Source organism: Elgaria multicarinata, chromosome 4 (genome assembly GCF_023053635.1).
Source record: "Elgaria multicarinata webbii isolate HBS135686 ecotype San Diego chromosome 4, rElgMul1.1.pri, whole genome shotgun sequence".
NCBI classification, from domain to species: domain Eukaryota; kingdom Metazoa; phylum Chordata; class Lepidosauria; order Squamata; family Anguidae; genus Elgaria; species Elgaria multicarinata.
In genome coordinates this window covers 49074602-49094939 of record NC_086174.1, presented here as the reverse complement: position 1 = coordinate 49094939, position 20338 = coordinate 49074602, and the positions used below count along the sequence as shown (strand labels likewise).

Sequence of the window (20338 nt, the reverse complement as noted above, 5' to 3'; positions counted from 1 at the left end):
TCAAAATAAAGGTTGTATTTATTGAAAGCTAAAATTATTTCTTCTTCCTCGAGTAATTCTAAGTGCATTGGATGGAAGAATATATGGCAAATATTTGACATCATCATTTGACATCCAATACTTTTTGGAGTGGTGCTCAAACTTTGCACGAGACTTATATGTGGCAATTGCCAATTGACAGTATTTGTCAGTGGCAGTAAATATTAGCTAGTATCTTATGTAAATGGGACAAAATTTGACCATGGAGCATGGGGTTTTTTGCGTGGGGGTGGGGTGGGGTGACCAGGGCAACTGCCTTGAGCAACAAATTCTAAATGCAGAAAATTATCCCCTAAAGGTGCTGCTGCTGACTGAGGCCATGTGGTGGTGATGGTGGCAACTGCATTCTGGGTCCCACTAGCCAGCAGCAGGAGCTATAGCCCCACACCCCTGTGCTGCCAGGAGAACCACGCCTAAAGTGATAGGCCTGGCCCCAGATCTGAAGGGGTTTCCGAATAAGGCATTCACCTGCCCAGTGCTCCAGAGAGCCACACAATGGGTTCTCCGGCTAAAGAGTGTCCAGAGTGCCACGCACCTGATAGCTAACTCAGAAAACTCTTTAGAGCTAGTCGTGGGGTGAGGTAGGCTCTCTGAGAAGCCCTGCCAGCTGCTTTCCTGTATCAGCAAATCGTAGTAGAAATAATTGCTCTTATAACTCAAGTATTACAAGTTGTTCCAAAATCATTGTGCCTGACAATATCAGGCAGCATATCAATAAGCCATCAAAATAAATGGCATATTTATTGAGAGCTAAAATTAATCTTCCCTTTTCCAGTTCTCCTGAGTGGTTTTCTTTCTATCTATCTTTTTTGACAGCGACTGTTCCCTGGACGGAAGAATATTTGGCAAATATTTGACATCCAGTACTTTTTGGAGTAGTGCTCAAACTTTGCATGGGACCTTGAATTAACATTTGACAGTATTTGTCAGCTGGTGTGCAGTGGCACTCAATATTAGCTAGTATCTTATGTAAAAGGGTCAACACTTGACCCCGCAGCATGGGGAGGAAGTAGTTACTGACCAGGGCCTTGGGGGGCAAATTTTGGTCACAGCAAATGATCCCTAAAGGTGGAGGTGTTGACTGAGCCCCTGTAGTGATGGTGGTGGCAGTGGCACCCTGATTCCTCCTAACCAGTAGCAGGAGCATCATCTGCACACCTCTCTGGTGCTGACAGGGCCGGGCCTGAAGCAGCTGGCCAATGCCTAGCTCTAAGCTTTCTTGGAAGCCCTACTGGCTTCTCCCATGCTATAGCAAATTTGGCAGCAGAAAAGTGGCTGACGAGGCTCTCCAGAGAACCCACTTGGCCACAGCCCAAATGCCTCAATTTGAGAGGTCTTTCATAGTGAGGCATTCTGAGTGATTGGTGCAGCACGGGCAATCTTCAAGGCCACTTCACCTGGAATGCCTCGCTAGGAAAGACTCTTCATTGTTGGTGAGTGAGGTAGTTAGCATGGTGGCCAGGGAGTGAAGAGGAGGAGGAGGAGGAGGCGGCGGAGGAGGCCAGGGGGATTTATGGGGAAGGGAAAGAGAAGTGAGGAAGAAGTGGAGATGGTGGCTGCAGCCAAGGAAGAAGACAAGAGGAGGAGGCGGCAGTATTGCTAGATGGTAGGCTGTTAGGAGGGATGTGGATGGTGATGATAGCAGCTAGGGCTGGAGAGAAGTTGAGGAGGAAGAGGAGAAGGGGCGGAGGTGGGTGGTGGCAGCTGCCAGTGAAATGGGGAAGAGAGGAAAGAAGGCAGTAAGCATGTCTGCCTGAGAGGCACCAGAAAGACTTTGAGATGGTCGTGGCCTGACCAGAGGTGCTTGCCCCACCATTGCTCTCAAGGCCAAGGAAAACATCTAAGAAAAAGTAGAAGACCCATAGGTACATGGTCATATATGATGCACTGTTATCTCTAATGGATAATGTAAGAGGCAATTTGCCACACTGTGAAGTAATCCTGTTTTTGTTGCTAGCAGCGCGCCTAGAAATAGCACAACACTGGAAAACAGGTGCTGGTTCTCGATGCAGGGGTGGTTTACCAATATCTGGAAAATTGCACTTTCAGAGAGACTAACCCACCATAGCAGAGTTCTGAGAGGGATGGCCAAACATAACCACTTCATGGAAATCTGGTTTCCCTTCCTTGCATTTATCAACAAAGGGATGGTGGCCTATAAGCCTCCAACCTCCCAAACTTCATTCTGGAGGGATCTAATTAAATGAGCGGTCCTGTAAGAACATTCTAATGTTTATAAATTTAAAATTAGAATGGGAACAGTTTCTTTTTATAATTTTATTTGGACAGTTGACTGTTATTGTATTTGCTGACTATAAGGTTGTTGTACAATAATTAAATAAAATAAAGTTTAAAAAACATATGATGGCCCTGATGTATTTAATTTGCCCTGCGTGCTTCTCAGTATACGTGCAAGCTGCTTGAAATTTCCAAGCCAGTATGTATATACATGCAGTAAAAGATATACATGTGGTGTGCATACATCTCATATGATCACAAACTTCATGCCCATACAATTCCTTTTCCTACATGCCAGTGTTTTTCTTGTAGGAATGGTGGAACTTTTAATGTGGTCAGTGAAAAGAAATCTCTAAGGGCACAATCCTATGTATATTTAGACAGAGAAAAGCCCCACAACTCCCAAAATTCCCCAACCAAACGTATTGGTAGGAGAATTGTAGGGGTTGTAGGACTCCCCCGCCCCTGCCTAAACATGCATAGGATTGCACCCGAAAATTATAAAAGGTTTGAGTAATTCCCTTCCCCACTCTCTTTTTAATGTGTTGAGAAAGGAGTTAAGTTTCCATTTCCTCAAACATCTGCACATTTCTACCACCAGGTAGTGCTATATTCACAGCTCTGCCTCTTTCATTCAATGTTCATAGCCCTAGTAGCCCTAGACTGCTTTCTAATTATATCTTCCCTAAACTCCAACAAATTGATTTTTTCTTCCAGTGGTAGCATGGACAGCAGTTTTCCCCAGGCTGAAGGTGTGAAAGGTGGAATTTAACTGTTGTGGTGGGGCGGGGCGAGGAAGATTTTGCTTCAAAAAATTGACGGAAAGAGAAAACTTCCCCAAGAAAGGCTTTGCGTTCTAAGTGGTCTTGAGGAAGCTGGAAGGGGAATCATGTGTGGGTGCGATTGGATGGGTAACAGTTGACTTATACTTACATATGTACATAGATAAATATATTTTCAGTCTGCTTTTCCTGGAAAGTAGGATGAAAGTTTTATTTTTCTATGTTCTATTCAGAATAAGGCACTCTTGGGAAGACTCACAATATTTGCATATGTGAACTCAGGGTCCTAGCAGCAGGTGGGAGGGGGGTTAGAAACACTGCCTAAATTAAGTTAAGCAAGCTAGGGTTACAGCCAGTGTTAGTCCCAGTTAGAGTAAACCCATTATAATGAACAAGACTATGTTAGAGTAACATTGGATTACAACCCCAGGTACCCTCCAAACTCACACAATCCCAGCCCATTGGTGGATAAAAATAGTAGCCTAAAACATCAGCCAACGGGCAGAGCCTACATCTATGCCTGGCCTAAATCTTTTGCAAACTTGTCTAACTTAGATCTGGAAAATGCCTGAGGCCCATAAGAAGCTGCCTCCTTAGTTCATCTTTCTCAGTACTGTCCACGAGAAAACTCTCCAGGGTTTCAGACCAGAAATCTTTCCGATCCCTGCCTGGAGTTGTCAGAAATTGAACCCGGGACCTTTGCCAAGCCGAATATGTACAGCAACTCTTTCGCAGGTAAAGAACTCAACCTCCAACCTTTCTTCCCCACACCCTTCTGCCTGTAACGACGCGAGTTTGGTAGTGTGTGTATTCAACGGCCTGGGTGATCTTAAGCATGTCGAGAACGGCAAGACCAGGTACAGCTCTGGGGGAGAATCTCCTGCGCACGCCCACGGCCGTGTATCAACATTGAGGCTTGCGTTGCATGGAACTTTCTGCCGGCTTGTGTCTTTAAGGAGAGGAAGGAAGGGAAATAAAAGACGTTTTCCTTAATTTGCTCCTGGTTTGGTTTCACTTCAGCTGAAGATTCTTTTTCTTCTTCATTAGTATTATTGTTATTATTAGAATTATCAGTGCGTGTGTGAGGAGTGGGGGGGTGCTTTCGTTTGAGGTGGCGCGTGAGGGAGGAGCTGGAAAGGGGGGGGAGCGAAGCGATTATAGGGTAGGGGGCGGGGCTAAAGCCGAGCCGGAAAAGCGTCTCTTTTTTAGCGGAGCTGGGAGAGCCATAGCTTAGAGAGCAAGCGAGCCAGCCGGAGCTTCGGACGGTGTTGCTCCTACTGCCGCCTGACATTCACCCGAGAGCCAGACGGAGACAGACAGCAGCCTCTCTCTTTCGGAAGGCAAGACAGACAACTGAAACAGGAGATCGGCACAGGGGAAAAGAAGAAGTCAGACTTCCTTTCCCCTCTCCTAGAAGATCTGCTATTCATTCTCCACTTCGCCCATTAATTAATTTATTTCTCCGCCAGCACTCATCAGCTGAGTGGTTTCCTCGCTAAGCCGTTTGGATTTTTATTTCACTTTTATTTCTGTTTATTTTAAAGGGGGAAGAACCCCCTTCCCCCCCTCTTCTTCACTCTCGAAACCATCCCGGCTGTGCGATTCAAAACCCCTCATAATCTCCTGACGGTTTAAAAATTAAAAAACGAACAAAACCAACTCTCCGACTTCAGCTTGAAAGGAGCGACTTCCAGCAGCGTCAGGATCCGGCCCTCGGGGTGAGAGAAAAGACACTGAAACTTCGGGCAAACTTTTTTCGCTTCTCTCCCCCCCCCCTTTCAGTTTTCTTTTTTTCCTCCCCCCTTCTCTTTTGGTGTGTCGGTGTGGTGCGCGCGCTCTCGCGTGTGGTGCCCTTGCCACACCGAAGGGGGGGAAAGGGAGAGCGAAATCTGTTACAATTCGGAGCCGTCTGGTGCGTCGCTGGGATTGTTCCAGAGGGGCGTCGGATCGGAACTGTGGACGCCCCCGTTGCTCTACAAGTAGAGGAGAGGAGTGTGGAGGGGGAAAGCCGCGTCTTTGGCGCCTAGGGAAGCCGGGCTTATGGACGGGTGAAACCAGAGTCTAAATTCTCCCCCCCCCTCTCTCCCCCATCAACCCCAGAGCTTTCCTTGATCGGAGCGGCCCCGGGGAGAAGGCAGAAGAAGAGGAGCAGAGAAACCGAGCGAATCCCGAGGAGCTCACTCCGACTTCGCTCCAGTAATCATGAACTTTCTCCTCACTTGTATCCATTGGGGGTTGGCGGCGCTGCTCTATCTCCACAACGCCAAGGTAAAAAGAAACAGGAAAAAAGGCCGGGGGCAGGCGGATTTGGGGCGGCGGGGAAACCTTGCCCCCGCATGGCCTGTTCCCTGCATGCTACCTTTGCATGTGCGTCGTGGGGGCGAGGTGAGCGGCGGGCCAAAATGAAGCCCACACGCGTCGGGAGCTGCTCTCCGGCGTGAGCGGAGGGACCCGCGGTGGGTGGGTGGGGTAGGCTGAGCCGCGTGGGGTTGGCTGCCCTTGGGAGGAGGGCGCGCTGCTGCCGGCATGCGGTGTCGTATGGGGCTTGCTGTGCCAACAAAAGGCGCTCTCTCGCAACGCTTCACGCCTCGACAGCGGCGCGGGCATGTCGCTTGTGCTGGCGTTCGCACCCCGCAGTCCGCGTGGGGCCTGTGACAAGGGAGGCGGAGGCGAGGAGACCCCCCTCCCCCCCGCAGCCAGCCGCGCCGAGCCCGGCCCGGCTCCTTCCTCGCACGTCCCTGGGGCCCTTCGTGGCGCGTGCTCCCCCCACCCCCTTTCTGTCTGAGGAGTTGCGAACAGGAGTTGGGACGCGGGGTTTGGAAGGGCGCCGCGCGAAGACACCGTCTCTGCGTCGTCATCGATCCCCACAGCATGTAGGCAGCTCGCTGACTTCTTGCATCAGCAGCGGCGGCGGCGGCAGCACCGCACACACGCTTCTCTCTCGCTCCCTGCCTCCTTCTCTCTCTCTCTCTCCCTCCCTCCTCCTTCGCCTGACATTGCAAAAGGGGGTGTTTTGGCCTGTTTGCTTTAGTTCTGAGGCAGGTTTACTGACCGGAGTTCAAAATTCCGGGCTTGCAAAAGCAAATAAGAGATCAAAGACCACAAAATGGATTCTGGATTTCTTCTAGCTTGATTTTGAAAAGAAATGATCCTACCGAGTTCCCATAAATACCAGGTGTTCCCTTCCCCCCTCCCCTAGCTACTCAACTCCGCCTGCCCTAGCTCTTTACTACTAACGCTTGTGTAGGTATAGTTTATTCTGGAAGTCCGGTCTAAGCCCCACAGTTCTGCCCCATACTCTTCTTCTTTTTTTTTTTAAAGGTTCAGACAAATGAGGAGCCTAGAGTTGGGTCTAAGAGTTTGGACTAAGTTGACAGTTGAGGTGGTTTGTGTTTACTGCTAGGGAACAGGTTAGTTTTCTCCTGCCCTTTGAGGAATTTTGGGGAGCTCCGGGTAGGCTTAGAATACCTCTGCAACAAGTATGAGAATTGATGCCTTATGCTAGCTTTCCCTACCCTAGTGTCCTCCAGATGTGTTGGATTACAAGTCCCCTCCCCAGCTGGCGAGGCCACATCTGGAGGGGGACCCAGGTTGGCGAAGGCTGCCCTGTGGAAACAAACCTGCTGCCTATGTTGTTTCCTTAAGCACCAAAGGAAAGGCCACATTCAGGAGCCATTTCAGATGGAGTCATGAGTCGCATGCTTTGTCACTTATCTGTTCGGCTGCTGCTATTCCTCCACTGACAGCAGCACATTGGGCTGTGCGTGATGGGAAGTGTGGCTCCTTTGGGGACGGTAGCTAGGTCAGTGCTATATCACAGTTATGCTCTTCAGTGCTGTATAGTTTAAATATTAGGTACTGCAGGCAGGGTGAAATGGGGGGTGGAAAAGCTAAATGAAGCTTGGAAGTAAATGGTTGGAGACAATTGGAGGTGAACCAGAGAGGCAGGGAAAAAGCATTTTCTTCCAAGGAGATGGTGATGGGATGCTCAGACATTAGGTCTGCATAGTCCCTTAGATAGATTGCATGGGACTTTAACAACGAGAGCATTAGGACTGCTAGCCAAAGCTTGTGCACTGGTGCTGGCTGTGGAAAACATGGTACAGAGTTGCTTCTCTGGGGGAGTGGATGTGAATGAATTCGTATTTATCGTCCCTCAGTGGTTTTGAATAAATGCACCTTCCTGTCGCTGGAGATGGGAGTTAAATCAAGGAATTGTGTACAGGTAATGCACTGTGGTGCTTTAAGTGGACCTAGAGGGGTGGTAGGCTCCTTGGGTGAAGGCAAAGATGTGATTACTAATCATGGAGGCTGTTAGCGTTCTGAAGTGAGGCTGGGACAGTGAGGAATCACGAGCTGATGACCTGGCAGGGGAAATGCATGTGTCGGTGGTTTCCTCTCGCAGGTCATACAGCCGGCTGTACCTATCTCCACTGATTAGCCACTTCTGAAAGTGCTATCCTTGAGAGTTGAACAAGTCAGGTTATGGTGGGGTTAGCTGCTTGCAACCAAACTCGTCAAGTTACAACTTTGGGCTCTTCTAAATTCCTGCTGTTCTTCCTGCCCTGTCCCAAAGACTGTTAGGTGGGGTTTTGGAGTTAGAGTGAAAGACCTTGGACAAGTCTGCCCTTCGTTTTACTCAACAGGCAGCCTACCGTTTCCTTCCCTTCCTTCCAGTATTAACGTACTGAAGAGGTTTCATGTTAAGTTAGCATTGTCCCCGGGGCTCCCTCCTGAGTATTTCCAGTGGGATCAGGCAAAGATCAAACACGGAGGGAGGAAGGGAGGGAACAAGAGCGTGTGACTAGACTGCTAATGATCTCACAGCCACTAGCCTCTTGCTTTCTATCAGGCCACACTGTGGGGACAGTGCTTACCTCCCAACTCCTTATGCTAAGTTGAGAAAACATAGTGGATCACCTTCCACCAGAGCTTTCTCAGTTGTAACTCTTGGGCTTTGGGCATGAAAACACACAGAGACACCCCTGATCCTAGCAGAAGGGTAGAGTTTGTTGTGTTTCCCAAATACATCCTTATCACTTTCTGCAAAAAAATTAGGAGTCTCTTTCTTCTCTTTCGTGCCATGTCAGAGATCCCTCTGGTTACTTGCTGGATTACTGATCTCTCTCCTTTGAATGCACAATGGGAAAATATTGGAGCAGAGCTCATTTCTGAAGCAGAAACCTCTGAGAAGACTTTTTTTTAGTGCCTGAGATGGAAGAGGGTTTTAACTCTTGTCTCGGGGGCCCTCCCAAAGTGGCTGGATTGTTTGTGCCAGTCCTAAACAGTTACAAAGCTCTTTTAATGAGGCTGCAGAGATTAGGGGGAGGGGAGAGAGAGAGAGAGAGAAAGGGTGGTTGTGAAGGAGTAGGGAGTGTGTGGAAATTATTGGATTAACCTTTTCTATTCCTTGCTTCAAACGAACTGAGCACCGTGTAGTAAAACAGGAGGTACAGTTTAATATAATTAAAGAATACATTCTCTCTCCCTCTCAGCTGCAACCTGCAGCTAAGTCAGGACCCAAAGGAAGCATTTCCCCCTACTATCCAGGTTTATTCTGTTTTTGCCTCGAGGCAGAATTTATGTCATAGGAAAACATGAAATGAGATGGAAAGATACCATACTCTAGAACCAATGAGTAAATCCCAAGCCAGCAAAGGAGATGAATTAGAAGCACTGTGACCTTCAGAAGGGCACTGGGCCTTTTTGTCCTTTGGAAAGATTGTTCTGTTGTTGTTGCTTTGTTCATCCTATGATGGAGAAAAGTCCTATGAAAAGGGGGGGAAGCATTGCTGCATTGGTTAGCTGAGGACTGTCGATAGAGCATAATTCTGCAGTGTAGGCAAGAGAGGTACCTTCATATTTCTCGTATGGACTCAAGGTGACACTGCTGTATAAATAGCTCCCACTTCCAAAGGCAAATGGCATGAGCAATACCATGAAAATACTGTACACAATGGCTAATGGAAGTATATTATTTTATGAGAAAATTGCACAGCAATCCTTTTGTTAGGAGAATACCTGGCTATAATACCTCTAATCAGCAGTTTTCAGTCTTAACGCATACTTCACACACACAAATCCCTATTTATCACCTGGAAGACTTTCTAGTAAATTTTCAGAGGGTTTTGACACTAGAGGTTTTAACAGAGCAAAATGTTATAGAACTGTAGTGTAGTTTTCTTTTGTTTTGAATATCTGAGAAAGCAATTTCAGAGGAGATTAGTAGGACTTAAAAACCTGCAAAAGTACCCGCTTGGAGGGGCATGGGGAGGGGGAAAAACTTCAGCTCAAAAGAAAAAAGCAGTTGATAGCTGAATCAAAATGACCTGAAGAGGGCTTTGGAGTATTAAAGGAGATCCAAGATTTTGCTCTTTTGCTGGGTTACCTTGTGAGCTGTTCATGTGGGACAGCTGCTTGTGATCATGTTCGCTACAGGTGTGGCATTCATTCATCATCCTTAAAGTCCCCGGACAACCTGCCACCAGATGCTTGCTCATAAAAGTCTACGTGCACTACGCGATGCTGGGGAGGTGGGTGGACACCTGCCTGACAGGGAGCTGTGGCATCTTGCCACCTTGATCGGGTGCTGCGTGTCTGAGGCTTCAGGCACAACAGCGGCTTTTTTCTCCGCATGTCTTTCGGTTGCCTTCTGGCTCTTGGCCTCGGTGGTTTTCAGAGGTCAGGTGTGGCTTCTCTGACTCCCCCGTCTTGTTTGTGTGTTGCCGTGGCCTTCATGCTAAGACAGGAAAGCTGTTCTTGGCTTTAAAAAGTAACATTGCTGCTCGTTGGCTGCCAAACCCTCTCTTCTTGTGAAGAGAGCCGGCCAGTGTGAATTTTCTCCCTGTTCAGGGCCAGGTGTCTGCTTGGTCAGACACGTGCAATCCTGCATGCGTTTAGAGCTGTGCAGATTCAGCCAATGCCAGGGGTGCTGAGCAGCCCAACAGTGCAGAATTGCAGCCCTTGCCCTCCCTTCAGCTGACCGGCTGGCTGGCTACCTGCAAAAGCTTTTGTACTCCACAGGTGGGTTCTGACGCATCACTTACAAATCAGGATAGTTGACACTTCACAGAATGGCCTGGTGGTCTTTTCTGTCCTCTCCTGCTGAAACTGGATTACTGACTTCATTCATATTCCTTGAAGATAGGAATTTGGGGTGGAAGGCGCTTGTCGGTAGCAGCATATTAGAAGTTTTTTTTTGGTGTGTTTTTGGGAAATGCAGGCCAAAGGAGAGAATAGGTGAGGCCCCAATTTTGGGCAGACCCAATTTTGCATGTGAGTTATTCTCTTCTCTTCAAGGTGAAGTTGCTAACTGCTTGCAAGGCAGTGCCCTGTTATCAGTGTTGGGGAGTGGCTGGTATGTGTTGAAAGGAGAGAAGTGGTTACCCTTGCTGTTTTGGCTAAACTCCCATTTGTACAGTTACAGAAATGAGCTAAAATTGCAACCTGCAAATTCTGTGTTGCTTTCATTTTAGGGGTAAGCAAACTAGTGTTCCCCAGGTGTTTAGGAGTACAACTCACACAATCCCTCACCATTGGTCATGCTGGCTGGGACTGATGGGAATTGTAGTCTGAAATAATTTGCCTGCCCCTAATGTAGCACTTAGACATTGTCACTGAGAAAGCTCTAGCTGGGAAACCAGAACTGTTAAAGGGGTTTAAGTATTCAAGCACTTTAGAAAGGAGTTACTTAGGAAGAATGTCATCTAAGCAGTTCCCTGATAACACGAGATATAGAACAGTTCTCGGGCAGATAAGATGTGGCAGGGGCAATCCAAGTGCTGGAGAGTTTTATTTGTGAAGGAGCGGTGGTTGAGGAAGATGACGGGAAGTGTTTGCAGTGAATTTGAGGAGGAAACCCCCTACCATTTAATGGGGAAGTGTTTGCAGTGAATTTGAGGAGATAACCCCCTACCATGTAATGGCATGTCTAATTTCAGACACACGGAGAGGAACAAAGTGAAGTTCTGTGATGATGTCAAAAGAAGAGAAGTCACACAACTTTTAAGAATAGCTAGGGATAGACACTGTATAAGGGGCTTAAAGCTCATGAAGGATAAAGTTAACAGTGGCTACTGTTCACGATAATTATATGGTACCTCCAGTATTGGATGCAGTGAGCCTGTGTACACCAGTTGGTGGGGACTCAAGTGGGAGGGTGTTGGGTCGATGCACTCATGTCCTGCTTGTGGGCTTCCCATGGGCATCTGGTTGGCCACTGTGGGAACAGAATGCTGGACTAGTGAAGCCTTGGGTCTGCTCTCGTGGTGGTGCTTATGTTCTTAAGGCTAGGGCAATTGGGGGATGTTTCTGCTTCTCATTTACCCCATTTCATGCTCTGCCCACCTGGATTTGCTTCTGTGTCACCTTCTGAAAATAGTGGGAGAAATTGGATTGCGATCCCTTTAATTGCTCACTGGCTGCCTTTGCACTCTGCTGGAGTGCTTTGGAGCAGGCATGCCCCTTTTCGAAATACCTTCTACTAACTTGCCTTGGAACAGAGACGTGTACAAATCCCGTGGCATATTTGTCATGTCAGAGCTAGAAGGTCACCAATGTTGTTTTCTCCTCTGTCACCCCCCTCCCCAGTTCACTTTGCTCTCTGTGTTTTGACCTTAATAATCTAAAATGCCTTTGAGCCGCTAGTTTCAACTCTGTTGACTATTAAAGTGACAGTGCTAATAGCTTTCTGGGAACGTCCTGAGCTCCCCCTTTCTTGCACATGTGTGCAGAGCAGACATGTGGCTGAGCTGCCTTTGCCACCTGTGAGAACATGCTCTCTTGCGTCTTCACCCCTGCACATTTCTTGCCCAGACGATGGTAGTTTTTTGAGTCCACTTTTCTTATGTGCTGAAGAGGAAAGAAGAGCTCTCTCTCTATGCCTGTTTCACTGTAGAAATCAGAGGAAGGCACTTCACAAATGCAAATACGTACATACATGGCTCTCCCACTACTGTGAGGCTGGGGAACCTCTCAACCTGCAGGCTGGATTCTGTTTCAGGGAAGCTCTCCGGGGTGGGGGGATTCCAATGGTGGGTGGGGCCAAAATCAAAGGGGGCGAGGCCATCACACCCCCCCCCCCCCACAAAACCCAGCACATTGTAGAGGAAAGCTCTTACTGTGAGTAACCGAAGGCTTAGGATATGCTATTTTCCCTTTTAAAATGTGGGGGGAGAAATGCACAAAAGCTGGAAAATCACCAAATGACTGGCGGTCGGGAGAATGTAGGTGGGGCCAGGGAAAGGGGCATGAACACATGGGCAACCCTGGAGGGCTGGATTTGCCCCCTCCCCGGCCTGAAATTCTCCATCCCACCCTACTGTTTCAATTTGGAATTTGGATATGTTACTTTATGGGCATTTTATTGACCAACGAAACAGCATATTTTTCAATCATAATGCTCCAAATGATGACACTGCCTGACTTTTTCCTCACTGTAGACTCCTGGGAAGCCACTCGGACCTCTGACTAACAGTGCTGCTTCTGGGGAAGGGGTACTGATGTTGTGCTTTGACCTGTTTTCTGTTGTCTTTGCAGTTATTGCTAGCGGCACCCTCCCCAGGGGACATGGAGCAGAGGTCGAATTATGGTAAGCTACTGGCCTTCCTTCTGTTCTCTCTATAGGTTATGGTGTGGATCCCTTGGAGGAGGTGGAAAGGTGGGTGGTGAGGTTTGGGGTGTGGATCCATTAGCTGGGGTGCTGGGGAGGACCCTCATTAATACCACCACCTTCTGGGAAGCAGATATAAGCTGTGGGGGATTTGTGGCCAATCCAGATGCTGGATTCCCAATTCCCATCAGGCCCAGACAGCATGACCAGTGGTCAGGGGTTATAGGAATTACTGTCCACCAACATCTCAAGGGGCTTCTGGTTCATTACGCATACATATTAAATGGAAACATGGGAAATAAGGTTGGAACTGCCAGATTGGCTTCAAGACATTCCAGTTCGGTTTTTCATTAAACAAAAGGTTATTTTGCTATTGAAGAGGGGCAGGGTGACATCCCAGGCATTACCAAACCCTATAGTATGTATGATAAGTGTTATTTCTCAATGTCCAGCATATTTGCATTTTCTTTTCTTTTGGGTTAATTAAAAATAAAAGCCCTTTCCATGGCAGTCCAGTGTACAACTGCTGGAGAATTTGCCATGATAATCAAAGGATGATTTGACATCTTACCACTTTTTTTAAAAATCTGTCTCTCTATCTTCTTTTTTTTTGCTGCTGGCAGACCTTTGACCCAGGTTGTTTTGCTCAGACACAAAAGCAAGGTACCTGGCTATTTGTCAATGTTTGAATCTTCCAAAGATCATGTCATTGGCAAACCCTGAATCAGGAAATAAAAGAGGGGATAATTTCCCAAGAAATTAACTTTCTGTCCACAACAGGAAGAGCTATTTCTGTCTTTGTAAAGGCTGCACTCCTATATGAGAGGAAACTCCACTGAATGTTGTGGGCCTTACTTCTGAGTAAACATTCGTAAGATGTCGGTGTGTTGGGGTAAATGCATGTAATTCAGCTGAGGCTAGCAGTTTTGTACAAGGCAGGACAAAGTGACTGATCTTAGCCAGTGCATTGCTGGATTTTGTAGTCTCAAGACTCCTGGGAATGGAAAGGCGAATGGAAGCACCTTTGTGCTCTTGATGTTGTCGTTGTTGTTGTTGACGACGACGACAGTTCTGCCATGTCAGGGCCAGTGTGTTTTGACTGTCTTCATGTAGCAGGGGAGTGTGGTTTGTATACTTTTGGTTCCTGTTTAGGGTTTTAGCAAGTGCCAGGCTCTTGGTGAGCTCAGTACTGCAAGGGATCACAGATTTCTGCTGCTGCTGCTGCAAGGAGCCTCTTTGAGTCAGGGAGAGAGAGCCAGTCACACTCCTTAAGAAAACATTATCTCTTCTGAAAATCATAACCATTTGCACGAATATACAAAATGACTGAAAAGGAGGAGAGGTGCTGGAGGCAGGAATGGTGTAGGCAAAAAGATGGAGCCAGATTAGGGTTCATCGAGTAAGGAGAGCAGAGTATTTCTTTCGATAGGTGCCTGACTGCTGAGGGAGGCTCGGACGGTGGATTGATTCAAGCTTGGGATTAGGCCTGGCAAACTTTGGACCTTTAGGCAGCACAGTCTCCACCCACACCGGAGATCTCCCAGTTACTAGTTGTCTTTGCAGTGCTCCTGCCCCTGCTCAGTTTGGGATGTCCGGGGAGTGGCACTTGCTGCTGTTCTCCATGCCGGGCAGCAGGGGGCAGCCTTTCATCTTGCCATGCTCGGTTTTTCAATTGCAACAAAGCTTTTTGGCTGGGCAAACTACAGGAGCTTTGCCAGAAGCTTACAGGAGAGCAAGTTTGTAACAATGCACCCATTTTATATTGTCGCTGGGTTCATGTTTCTGACGGGACTGTTGAATATTTGTCTTTCTGTAGATTAAGAGACACCAACTCCAAATTAAAAAAGGTTTTGCAGTGATTGGGAGGAAAATGGTTTTGATCTGGATCAAGGAGCTGGATCAGGGAATCAGAGTTCTCTTCCTGATTCTGGACCATTATTAATTGATTATGCATAACCTCTGTTTCTTAATATTCATAAAACCTGTACTGGTTTGGGGATGGAACAGTGCTTTGTCCCCCTGTGCTTTTATATGGGCCCATGCAGACACTGTCTTCAGGTAGGTTTTGATTAAGCTTATCCATTCTGGGAATAGACACCTGTATTCTCTAGCTCCAGACCATCTTACCACTCAGCTGTCATTTGACATGGTTTTGGCATACCGCCGATTGAACGTTGCCTCGGGGATCTGCTCAGGCTCCATGTGTGGAATGGGCACACCAGCTTTGCCTCCGCCATCCACGAGGGGATTACCTGTCCGAATAGATCCTCTACGTGTGAAATCCTAAATGTGTAGGCCGTAGTTGAGTGGTCAGTTCTTGGATTTGATAGGGAAGAGTGCAATTTTCAGTGGTGCGTAGGCGTGAATCGGTTGGGGCCCATCTCCACATGGGTGGCGAAGGAAGGGCCAGCTCCACCCATAGGGCCAGTGGGACCTCTGAAGTATTGGCCGAACAGGCCCAGAGAGAATCTCAGAAGGCATCCTTGCTTGCTTTGTGGGGAAAATGCTTCTAATCCAGTATGTCTATAAGGAAAACCACAGATTGGTGGCATGTCTCTTTGAACTGTGTGGCCCTCCTTGCTGAGAACAGCAGGTTCTAGCCCTGGTTCATTTTTGTGCTGCTCTACCACATAGTTGTTTGGGTTCCTTCATGCTCTGTGTCTGATATCAGTTATAGAAGATGTTGCGTACTGGGTTTGTCCAGCATTGCCGGCACAAATGCCCTCCTGATTTTGCAGGTGATCGTGCTTACATTATAACATTCGGTTTTCAAGGTTGTGAGTGGTGCAGATGCTCAAGTAGTGACCACTTCAAGCCATAGCTGGTATCTGTGATCTCTTGTGACAGCATCTTTTATTACTAAGGGTGGTCATGATTGGCATAGCGAAATATCAAGAGGTTGACTGGCAGGCAAGTGTGGAACAGTTGCTGAGTTAGATTTGGGCAGCTATGTTTAAAGCCCTGCTCATCCGCAGGTTTACTGTAGGACCATAAAAGTTACCTGCGGTGCTAATAAGGGAGCTTTAAAAAAATGTAAATGGTCATGATGCACCCTTTATAAAGCACCATCCTTGGTTTGTGAAGCTACAAATGAGAGGCTGCACAAGCACATGTGCATAAGTATTTCCACAAAGCCCCTGGGTTGTTTTTTTTTTTGGTTTTTTTTAATTGATATGTTAGAATTTAAAATCAGCATTTCCAATTTTTATTCCTTATCTGAATGTCGCTCGTTTGGGGAAATGGAGATGCCAATTTTTATGGAAGCTTCCAATGGGTTTACGTTTCTCTGTTTTGTTGTGTAGTTGTGGTTCTCTCATATGGCATTACTAGCTCTTAATGCTTATCCATTACATAGAATAATCTGAGATAAAGGAATATTTTTTTTGCTATTGGTGCAGAAATTATCTTTGTGAACATGTGCAAGCAGCGACCTCTGCAAGTGCATTGTATTCCAGGTTCAGTGCTGCTCAGATATTAAATCTATACTTCATAATTAGACAAGGAATGGGCAAAATACTTCTCGCTGGCCATGTTTACTCCCGAGGTACTTTTCTTTTGACCCACAAGTTTCTGAAACAAGAACACCTTGATCCTTTTTTCTTACCAGTTTTTATAATTTCTAAATTCTTACATCAAGATATTTGAAGACTGGTCATTCTCCCTTTCCCTCTCACCTCCCATTTGAAGGTGAATAAAAGCATTGCAAACATCGGACCAAAGACCCACATTCTGTTCCCACAGTGGCCATCCAGTTGCCTGTGGGAAGTCCACAAGCAGAGCAGGACAGGACCGCAATAGCTCCCTCCTTGCTTGTATTCCCGCGCAACTGGTATTGAGAGGTATCCTGTCTCTAATACTAGAGGTAATATAGAGTCGTCATGGCTAGTAGCCATTGATAGCAGCCTGTTAGCCATTGTGGGGGAAGTGTAAGAAGGTCATATTGGGGCATTGGCCTATTCCTTGGAATGATATGCTGGTTATAGGTTGACCTACACGTTTTGTCCTATGTGATCGAGTGCAGCCCTCCAGATAGCGGAGAAGGGTGATGGGATCAGGGGATGAATAAGTTGTCCGTATAGAGACACCTCTCCCTGCCCTGCCACTTTGGGAACTCTAGTCACCCTCTACGTCTTTCAGTTGGGAAAAAAACCCCTTGTTTTCATGCTGCAGCATGGGTGGCAAAGTTCTTGAGTTGTTGGTGCCTGTAGCTTCTTGGCACTTGAGTTCCCCCTCCCCCCCCCCCAGAAAAACACCCCGTGCACACCACAAAACACAGACGCATGTTGAACAGGATAATACTGTTTTGATCCAATTTTTTAAAACCACGCCAGGTTCCTTGCTTCCTAATGCTAGGAAAGGTGTCAGTAATCAGCAGTGTGGCGACGTGTCTGGCTGAGTGCCCACAAGTTTCCCAGGCGCTAAATTGTTTAATTCTCTGGTTTATAGATAGCTGCATTTTAAGGTTAAGGTCACCCTGAAGGGGAACAAGGAGGTGGCGGTGCAGGCCGAGCAAGAAAGGGAATGAGAGGTTGATCGCGGACTTTGGGCTGGACAGAGGGTTGGGGGTTTGATGGGGCTTCTCCTTTTCTAGTGGAGGCTTGCCAGTCTCTACACATTTTTCCTCCCTGAGCAACTGTCTCTTTAAATAGGCACATAGGTTGTGCAGCCCATAGAAAGCCCTAGCAGAGGCTCCTCCTCCATTGTACCTGTTGCCAGCAGCACTGTGGCACCGTTGGCTCCGCATGACCAAGAATTAACTCTCCACAATTAATCAAGAGCCCCAAGAGTGCAAAGCCCTGCAGCTTCTGCACATTCTCTCTCTCTCTCTCTCTCCCCCCCCCCCACCTGCCCCACCTCTGCCCTGGTGCTTCAGCGAAGCAACCTTTATGCCGGTTTGTCACAGGTTCAGGACTCTTCAGAAATGCTTACTGGTTTCTGTTTTTCCATGATGCAAGCAGTTTGTGCTCGTTATCGCCCTGGGTTATCAACCCAGCTACTACAGGTCTGTGCATATGGCACAGGCATATGATCCAAAGCTCAGGTCAGATGCTGCCCACCTGCCATGTCTGTTGGTGAGCTGAGCACTGTAAGCAGCTGCCTTGTACAACAGCGGTGGCATTCTGGAGAAACGAGCTGGGCCCCGTGTTTTGGTGGGGTGTGTATTTGGAAGAGTCCCGTGCTTTCTGTGTTGACATGGAGCTGCCCCTTTCCACGTTGTCTTCTCCAGTTCCTCTGTCCATTGCTATGATCCTTTGACACAACACTGGGAAATCTTGGTGTGGAAATGGGTTCAGGCTGCAGAATTTATGATTTACTCCCCTGCCATATATGGCATGAAAAACTAGAGCTGAAATAGATGCGCTCCGCTTCCTCACCCTCTTTCTCCAGTTAGGTGTTTATGGCCCTCTTGGTAGCTTGGGCGCTATTTGAATACGATTTAGCAGCCTTGCCCAGCCTGGAGCCCTCCAGGTGTTTTGGACTTCAACACCCATCGTCCCCAGCCAGCATGGCCACTGGTCCGGAATACTGGGAGTTGTAGTCCAAAATATTTGAAGGGATCCACATTGGGCAAGGCTGTAACATCATTTTGTGCCTGGATCCCAGATCTTCTAGCTGTAATATATATATATATATATATATATATATATATATATATAAAAAAAACGCTGAACATAAAAATAACCAATGGTGATGTACGATGTTAAAATGAGTGAACCAGTACGTTCTAAGCAGGCCCCAAAAATGCGAAAGTGGGGAGGGGAGGAGTTGCAGTGCTAAAAGTATTGTTCTTGGTTGGCCATAAAATGAACCTCTGGGCCTTCTAGCTGGGGTACACAACTATGGGGAGCTCAGGGGTCACTTCCTTTTGATCCCCAACTTGTTTTCCCCTCAACCCCCTTCGCCTGCAAACCCCCCCTGCCCCGCCCCGGACTGGCATGCCACTGAACTTGGCAGTGGCAGCAAAAAATCAGTAACTTCTTCCCAAATTCCATTACCAAGGGGTAAAAAGGACCAGTGTAGTGTGTTTTCGAGCAAATGGTGTTCGTCTTTACCCTTCTGTATTTTGCTACGAATTTTGGTGGCGTAGCTTTAACTCCAGTGAAAAGCTTCTCTAACCAGATCGGCCCCAGTGCTCTGTGACTTCTGCTCTGATTTCTGGGTCTTGCGATTCACTTTAGTTTCTATCTTGCAAATGCATTCCGAGCCTAGCTGGTCAAAACCTGTGAGTGATTCAGCTGTATCTTGCTTCTCCACCCCCCACCCCACCCCGTACTCTTGGGCTTTAAGTGCATTTGAACTGGACTAATGTGTTTATTGATGGCATGTTTGAGTGAGCCCAGAAGATAATGCGGAGGTATCCAGGTAGAAAGAGCACCGAGTGCAGAGTCATTAGTCCACATGCCGACAGCCTTGGCTCTCCACTCCTTGAAACATCTTAAGAATGAGTCTGTCAGACTTTAGGAAGCCAAATGCAGAAGTCATTCATGTCTCTCTTTTTCCTCTCCCCCTCCCGCCTTGTTATGTAGCGATGTCGTTTATGGAGGTCTACGCTCGCAGTATCTGCAGGCCGATTGAGACCATGGTGGACATTTTCCAGGAATACCCAGATGAGGTGGAATATATCTTCAAGCCATCCTGTGTGCTCCTGAAGAGATGTGCAGGGTGCTGTAATGACGAGTCGTTGGAGTGCACGGCCACAGCAGTGAATAATGTCACCATGGAGGTGAGGCGATGGTCAAACAATAGAGGGAATTGGGGCTGGGGGAAGAGGCGAGAGGCCCCTGCTTCGTGGCTGGGTCTTGTTTCTTTCCTTTGAAACATCCCGCAGGGCTGGGTGGTGGTTTACCTTACTCGGGACATGGCCAACTTGTCCTTTTGCGCCCCTCCCAACCCCCTCCACTACCACTGCTGCCCTCTACCTTTGGGCAGAGGGCAGAGTGATTCTCTTGCTTTGCTTTGGGCCAGGCCCAGTGCCATTCTCCGAGCCATTTGACTTGGTCGGCAGTCCTAGGAATCTAGGAAGCTACTTTCTACTGAGGAAGATGCCTTCTACTGGCCATGGGTCCATCAAGCTCTCTGACTGGCAGCAGCTCTTCAGGGTTCCCAGGGATTGAACCTGCAACCTTCAGCAGGCAAAGTGTGGGCTCTGCTGCCAGGCAGTGGCCCTTCCCTGTTGAAGTCCTCAGCTGTCCCTGGGAGCCCCTCCTGTCAGAAAAGAACACATTGCCCTATTGGTCATGTCATCACAGGGGTCTCTTGCATCCTGAAGGGAAGGGCACCTAGCAGCTAGGTGAGAAGCAGTGCTTTGTGCATTGCTTTTAGATCGGGTGGCCCTATTCTCCAGAGTTTAGGGAAGCAGCTAGCTGCAGGTGAAGGGCTGCTCCTCATTCAGCTGCTTGGCAGCCCTGCCAGGTTGTCCCTGAACCTGGATCAGACCAACCAGCTGCCCACAGGAAACCTGCAAGGAGGACATGAATGCAACAGCATCCTCCTGCCCCTGTTCCCCAGCAACTGGTGTGCATAGGCAGACTGCTTCTCATTCTGGAGGTAACATATAGCCAGAAGGACTCATAGCCCTGGACTTTGAGCAGCTTGTTTGTAGAGAATCCATCCCCTGAGCTGAAGAAGTTGGGTATCCCTGCTCTAACTTACTGTACGATGATGTACA

General features: G+C 47.7%; 1 protein-coding gene across 4 annotated transcripts in view; it reads left to right on the top strand.

Moving 5' to 3' along the window:
- The first annotated feature begins 4259 nt into the window (after positions 1-4259).
- VEGFA (vascular endothelial growth factor A) overlaps positions 4260-20338 on the top strand; it is a 35961-nt gene continuing 19882 nt past the window's right edge. For all 4 annotated transcript variants that reach the window (XM_063124224.1, XM_063124223.1, XM_063124222.1 and 1 more), the window contains exons 1-4: positions 4260-4777; positions 5160-5327; positions 12597-12648; positions 19197-19393. In XM_063124224.1, coding sequence (XP_062980294.1) covers positions 5262-5327; positions 12597-12648; positions 19197-19393 — 315 coding nt within the window. In that variant the 5' untranslated portion in view covers positions 4260-4777; positions 5160-5261. The remainder of the gene's footprint in view (positions 4778-5159; positions 5328-12596; positions 12649-19196; positions 19394-20338) is intronic.